At 44.6% G+C, this 7,514-nt stretch overlaps 1 protein-coding gene across 1 annotated transcript; it reads right to left on the minus strand.

Annotated features, from left to right (window-relative positions):
* Positions 1–6,183: 6,183 nt before the first annotated feature.
* Positions 6,184–7,167, minus strand: LOC115638005 (olfactory receptor 6B1-like). Its single transcript, XM_030539606.1, has one exon. The coding sequence runs from the start codon at positions 7,165–7,167 to the stop codon at positions 6,184–6,186; it is 984 nt and encodes a 327-aa protein (XP_030395466.1).
* Between the last annotated feature and the right edge of the window lie 347 nt (positions 7,168–7,514).

A 7,514-nucleotide genomic window follows, 5' to 3' on the forward strand; every position in this document is an offset into this window, starting at 1 on the left:
ACTAGCTTTGCTCCATTGTTCTCAGCCACCCCAGAACGGACTGAATGGACATACCACTCCATTGACACAGGTAATGCTCACCGCATTAGAACCCCACCCTACCGGGTGTCTCCTCATGCCCAAGCTGCTATAGAACAGGAGATCCAGAACATGCTACAAATGGGTATAATCCACTCATCTACTAGTGCATGGGCATCTCCAGTGGTTCTGGTACCCAAACCAGATGGGGAAATACACTTTTGCGTGGACTACCGTAAGCTAAATGCGGTAACTTGTCCGGACAACTATCCAATGCCACGCACTGATGAGCTATTGGAGAAGTTGGGATGTGCCCAGTTCATCTCTACAATAGACTTAACCAAGAGGTACTGGCAAGTACCGCTAGATGAACCTGCCAAGGAAAGGTAAGCATTCGTCACCCATGAGGGGGTGTATGAATTTAATGTCCTTCCTTTTGGGCTGAAAAATGCACCCACCACCTTCCAGAGGCTGGTAGATGGTCTACTAGCAGGACTGGCAGAATATGCAGTTGCCTACCTCGATGATGTGGCCATTTTTTCAGACTCCTGGCCCGAACGCCTACTACACCTGGAAAAGGTCTTTGAGTGCATCAGGCAGGCCAGACTAACTGTTAAGGCCAAAAAGTATCAAAATGCCGAAATAGAGTGACTTACCTGGGACACCAGGTGGGTCAAGGAACCATAAACCCCCTACAGGCCAAGGTGGATGCTATCCAAAGGTGGCCTGTCCCAAAGTCAAAGAAACAGGTCCAATCCTTCTTACGCTTGGCCGGGTACTACAGGCGATTTGTACCACACTACAGTCAAATCGCTGCCCCATTGACCGACCTGACCAAAAAGACCCAGCCAAATGCAGTTAAGTGGACTGATGAGTGTCAAAAGGCCTTTACCCAACTTAAGGTGACGCTCATGTCTGACCCTGTGCTCAGGGCCCCGGACTTTAACAAGCCATTCCTAGTAACCACAGATGCATCTGAGCGTGGTATAGGAGCAGTTCTCATGCAGGAAGTAATGGATCACAACTTCCATCCTGTCGTATTTCTCAGCAAGAAACTGTCTGAGAGGGAAAGTCATTGGTCAGTCAGTGAAAAGGAATGCTATGCCATTGTGTACGCCCTGGAAAAGCTACGCCCATACTTTTGGGGACGGCGGTTCCAGCTACAAACTGACCATGCTGCGCTAAAGTGGCTTCATACTGCCAAGGGGAACAACAAGAAACTTCTTCGTTGGAGTTTAGCTCTCCAAGATTTTGATTTTGAAATTCAGCACATCTCAGGAGCTTCTAACAAAGTAACTGATGCACTCTCCCGTGAGAGTTTCCCAGAATCCTGTAGTTAAAAAGTGTTCTTAAAATGTAAATGTCTGTTACTTATATACTTAGTGGTAGATGTAAAGATGCATGTGTTTTATTAATCTGTTTATTTTAAAGTTCTAGGAGGAAATCGCCGCCTGTGAGGTTCCCCACTGTCTGCAATTTGAGGGGCGTGTCATAAACAGATAGCTAAAGGTTAATATTCTTTTACCTGTAAAGGGGTAACACCAGTAACCTGAAACACCTGACCAGAGGACCAATCAGGAAACAAGACTTTTTCAAATCTGGGTGGAGGGAAGTTTGTGTGTGAGTTCTTTGTTCTTTGTCTTGGGTCTGACCCTCTCGGCTCTGAGAGTGATCTTTCTGTCTCCTGGCTTTCAAATCTTCTGTTTCCAAGTTGTAAGTACAAAGATAATAAGACAGTAGGTTTATATTGTTTGATTTTTTTTGTATTTACATGTGTGTAGTTGCTGGAGTGTTTTGAATTGTATTCTTTTTGAATAAGGCTGTTTATTCATTTTTCTTTTAAGCAATTGGCCCTGTACATTGTCACCATGATACAGAGACTATTTTTATGTAATTTTCTTTATTTTTATATAAAGCTTTCTTTTTAAGACCTGTTGGAGTTTTTCTTTAGTGGGGACTCCAGGGAATTGAGTCTGCAGCTCACCAGGGAATTGGTGGGAGAAAGAAGTCAGGGGGAAAATCTCTTTGTGTTAGATGTCCTAAGCCTGATTTTGCATACCCTCTGGGTGAGGGGAGAAGTACTTATGTTACCAGGACTAGAAACAGGGAGAGTGGAGTCCCTCTGTTTAGATTCACGGAGCTTGCTTCTGTATATCTCTCCAAGAACTCAGGAAGGGAACACCTGGAAGGGAGGAGGGGGAAGGGAAATGGTTTATTCCCCTTTGTTGTGAGACTCAAGACATCTGAGTCTGGGGGTCCCCCAGGGAAGGTTTTGGGGAGACCACAGTGAGCCAGGCACTGTATAAATCCCTGGCTGGTGGTAGCTTTACCAGGTCCAAGCTGGTAACTAAGCTTGGAGGTTTTCATGCTAACACCCATATTTTGGATGCTAAGGTCCAGATCTGGGAAAAATGTTATGACACAGGGGTCTCCAACGTGGTACCTGCGGGAGCCATGGTGCCCACGGGGTATCTAAATAAGCCTCTGTCCTGGCCGGTGGTCAACCAGCCACTGAAATACTGCCAAAATTTGGCGGCTGTGCCCCTCGATGACGCTACTTGCTACCGACAAGTGACATCATCGAGAGGCGTCATCGTTGAAATGCCGCAGAAATTCAGCGGCAACGCCTCTCGATGATACCATTTGCTGCTGACAAGCAATGTCATCGAGAGGCGTTGCAGCCGAAATGCTGCAGAAATTCGGCGGCATTTCAGCAGATGCTCCACGGCTGCCACAGTCCTTTGTCTGGCGCCTGCCAGACGGAAAGGTTTGGAACCACTGCCATATGGTTACAGAATTGACTGCAAAGTGGAACAATTTTCAGGTTGTGTGTTTGGAGGATATCTGGATGCATATTATAAGACTGTCCTCCATAAATGAAGAAAAGTTGACTTGCCTTTATTATTCTTTTGTTCCACTCTTTGTTTCTATGGTGAATTTGCCAGTGCAATATCACGGTCTTTCTTTTAAACAAATACAACTAAAAAAAAAAAAGCAACGGTTGTTGAAAATAGCAATTCCAGTCCTAAAAACCACTGGGAAGCATTTCTTGCTCAATTTTATCCTACTTTTCCTACAGAAAATTACAGTGGATCAGTATATTTGATTTGGGAGAAATGAAGTAACAGCTGTCCAAATTGAGCTTGAGCACTCCTGAACTTTGAGGGTGTTTATATCTGGAAGGCAGGTGCTAGATTCTCTTTCTGAATATTAGCTAAATATTGAAAGGAAAAGTCAATTTCTGCTTCCATGGCTCAGAAGTGGACATCCTCCTACGTGCCTGGTACTGTATTTAAAGTTGCCGACGTCCTCTAGTAAAGCCTCCCCTCCCTTACTTTTCATTTTAAATTCTAGTAGGACCCACATATCTCCCTTGCTAGGCTTCAGATAGAGAGGGGCACTGTCCATTTAGTCCACCCATTTCCTTCTTTGGGGGCTGCAAGGTGAGGTCACACCGGTATCCCTAATCCAATCTGAGGATGTCTTCTGAAGGGGATATGTGGGGCACAGCCTTCTACTCCTTGGCCACACTTGTTCCCCATTCACAGTGCTACCCCGCTCTAGCACTGACCTTTCCATTCACAGGAAGCTGCAGCATGAGGTTTCAGCTACCATACTCCCTCTCCCTCCCTCTCCTGTTTATAGCAGCCAAGGGAATGCTGGGAAATGTGGTTCTTTCCCTGCTCCAGGGCTGGGTCTCTAGGCAGGGAGCTAACCAAGGAACTACAGCTCCCAGGCCCCCCTGTTGGTTTCTCAGCTCCTAGGCTGAAATTTGCCACTGCCAGCCCTGAAAATGGGTTTTCCCAAACACGTGCTTGCTTTGCTGGTGCGTAGAGCCACCCCGGTCCCAAAGTCTGTGAAACTGAGGGGTCATCCATCAGGATAGATTGTAGATTCTTGATGGTGTGCTGGAGAGGCTTTAGTTTGGGATGAAGGTGACAACTAGTGGTGTTCTAACTAACCCAGAACCTATCCTTGCAGCAAACCCCGTTGCCAACTCTGTCTGCCTATCTATTCAAGGCACACCATCATAGGACCTAACCACATCAGTCACACCATCAGGGGCTCTGTCAGGATTCCTTCCGATTCTGAACTCTAAAGTACAGATGTGGGGACCCTCGTGAAAGCCACCTAAGTTTATTTCTACCAACTTAGGTTAAAACCTGGTACGCTGCCACCACCAAGTGATTTAACAAGAAAGAAGGAAAGGACCACTTGGGGTTCCTCTTCCCCAAAAATATCCCCCCAACCCCTTATATCCCCTTTCCTGTGAAGCCTTGAGAATAATATTCTAATCAACTGGTTACAAAATGACCAAAACCTCAAACCTCTGAGTCTTTGGATAATGGAAAAATCAGTCAGGTTCTTAGAAGAATGATTTTGTTAAAAAGAAAATGTAAAAAATATCTCTGTAAAATCAGGATGGAAAATAACTTTACAGGGTAATCAGATTCAAGGAGCCCAGAGGAACCCCCTCTAGCCTTAGTTTCAAAGTTACAACAAAACAAGGATAAACCTCTCTCTAGCAAATGTAAAATTCACAAGTTGAGAAAACAAAGATAAACTAATACTCCTTGCCTGGCTGTTACTTACAAGTTTGAAATATGAGAGACTGGTTCAGAAGGATTTGGAGAACATGGATTGATGTCTGGTCCCTCTTAGTCCCAAGAGCGAACACCACCAAAACAAAGAGCACCAACAAAAGCCTTTCACCACCATCCCCCAAGATTTGGAAGTATCTTATCCCCTTATTGGTCCTTTGGATCAGGTGTCATCCAGGTTATCTGAGCTTCTTAACCCTTGTGACAGACCCAGTCCAGTGGGGTACAGGAGTCTGGTAGAGGGCAAATATACTGGTCACTGGATGAGTAGTTTTCTGTTCCCTGAGTGACCAGAGCAGGGGCTGCACTGGAGTAATCAGGAACCTGCTAGAACCAATTAAGGCAGACAGGCTGATTAGAACACCTGCAGCCAAGCAAGGCATGCTAATCAGGGCACCTGGGTTTAAAAAAAAGCTCACTCCAGTCAGGGAGGGAGGAGCTAGAGGAGAGGAAGTTTGTGTGAGGAGCTGGGACCAAGAGGCACAAGGAGCTGAGAGTGAGAGGCTGTGCTGCTGGAGGACTATGGAGTACAAGTGTTATCAGACACCAGGAGGAAGGTCCTGTGGTGAGGATAAAGAGGTGTTTGAAGGAGGCCATGGGGAAGTAGCCCAGGGAGTTGTAGCTGTTATGCAGCTGTTACAAGAGACACTATAGACAGCTGCAATCCACAGGGCCCTGGGACGGAACCTGGAGTAGAGGGCGGGCCCAGGTTCTGCCCAAACCTCCCAACTCCTGATCAGACACAGGAGAAGTTGATCCAGACTGTGGGGAAGATCACTGAGGTGAGCAAATCTGCCAAGAAGCTCAGGACCCACCAAGGTAGAGGAGGAACTTTGTCACACCCTTTACAGGTAAAAGGATTTTGGTGCCTCTGGCCAGGAGGGATTTTATAGGATTGTACACAGGAGGGTTGTTACCCTTCCCTTTATAGGTATGACAGGCTTGTTCACTTGCACATCTACCAATGTGATATATGCCATCCTGTGCTAGCAGTGTCCCTCTGCCATGTACATTGGCAAAACCAGACAGTCTCTACACAAAAGAATAAATGGACACAAATCAGATATCAAGAATTATGGCATTCAAAAACCAGTTGGAGAACACTTCAACCTCCCTGGACACTCAGTTACAGACCTAAAAATGGCAATTCTTCAACAAAAACACTTCAGAAACGGACTCCATTGAGAAACTCCTGAACTGGAATTAATTTGAAAACTGGACACCATCAAATTAGGCCTGAATAAAGACTGAGAGTAGATAAGTCACTACAAAAACTAATTTTCCCTTACTGTTACTCACACCTTCTTGTCAACTGTTTAAACGGCCACTCTGATTATATTGGCCTCATTACCATTACAAAAGTGATTTTTAACTCTCTCTCTTAAGAATAGGCCATTTCCATTTTAATTGAATTATCTTGTTAGCATTGACACCCACTTGGTAAGGCAATCCTCATCTTTTTATGTACAGTGTATTTATATCTGCCTACTGTATTTTCCACTCCATGCATCAAATCAAGTGGGTTTTAGTCCACAAAAGCTTATGCCCAAATAAATGTGATAGATCATACACTCCATTTCATGTCACCCTCTATAAATGAACTCATGAAAGCTACAGAGTTCCTGGCAGCTTTTCTCAGGGCCTCCATGACCTCTTTGTTTCTCAGGCTGTAGATGAGGGGGTTGGCCAAGGGAGTCAGGACGGTGTAGAAGACAGAGAACACTTTGTTAAGCTCTCGCAGCATCTTGGTTTTTGGTAAAATATACACAATGATTAGAGTGCCATAGAAAGTAGTAACCACAATAAGGTGAGAGGAGCAGGTGGAAAATGCCTTTTGCCTCCCAGTGCTAGAAGGGATTCTCAGGATGGCAGTTATGATACAAACGTAGGATGTCAGGGTTAATATAAATGGTGGTAAAGTGAATAGGAAGGATCCCAAGAAGGTCACAAGTTCCATCTGGTGGGTGATACTACAGGACAGTTTTATCACTGGAGTGAGATCACAAAAGAAATGGTCCATTTCTTTGGGGCCACAGAAAGTTAACTGTGACAATAAACATATTATTATGGTAACAATCAAAAATGCACTTAGCCAAGACCCAGCTGCTAGCTGGAAGCAGAACCTGTCATTCATATGGGTTGAATAATGCAATGGTTTACATATTGCTAGATACCGATCATAAGACATTGCAGCTAGCAGGTAACATTCCGTGCCTACTAGAGAACCAAAGAAATATAATTGTACCAAGCAGCCACTAAGAGAAATGGTTCTGTCCCCAGTCAGGAGACTGGCCAGCATCCTGGGCAGGATGGTGGAGATGTAGCAGGTCTCCAAGCAGGACAAGTTCCCCAGGAAGAAGTACATGGGGGTGTGAAGGTGCTGATTGGCCACAACCAGCACAATGATGAGGACATTCCCGGCCAAGGTCACAACGTAGATCACTAGCAACAACAGGAAGAGAAGGATCTGCAGTGCCGGGAGATCCCCAAATCCCAGGAGGATGAATTCAGGGATGATCGTTTGATTTCTCCACTCTGTGTTTGTCATTGTCATATCTAGGGAACACAAACAAATCCAAAAATACAATTTGAAGAGAATAAACCTAAACCACCTCTTCTTTTAAATTCCAGAAATGTTCAAAACTGCTCATTCTCCTCTATTTACCTTTCCAACAATTGGATCAAACTCCCATACCATGGAATTTATTTGTCTGGTATCTCTCATTTCGGAACAAATCATGCATATTCTGCCATCCAAACTCCACCAGTAAAGATCAAATAATGGCTCAGGCTACACAACTTTGAGGTGGTTGGGAAATTGCTTTTTTTGTTTGTTTCTTTCTTTTTTTCCTGAAAAAAAAATATAAAAAGAAGAAAAAATAGAACATTTTAGTT

This window comes from Gopherus evgoodei, chromosome 21 (assembly GCF_007399415.2).
Source record: "Gopherus evgoodei ecotype Sinaloan lineage chromosome 21, rGopEvg1_v1.p, whole genome shotgun sequence".
Classification (NCBI taxonomy): Eukaryota; Metazoa; Chordata; order Testudines; family Testudinidae; genus Gopherus; species Gopherus evgoodei.

Coding starts and splice junctions, on each gene's coding strand:
- LOC115638005 (XM_030539606.1), bottom strand. CDS start 7,167: ATGACAAACACAGAGTGGAGAAATCAAACGATCATCCCTGAATTCATC.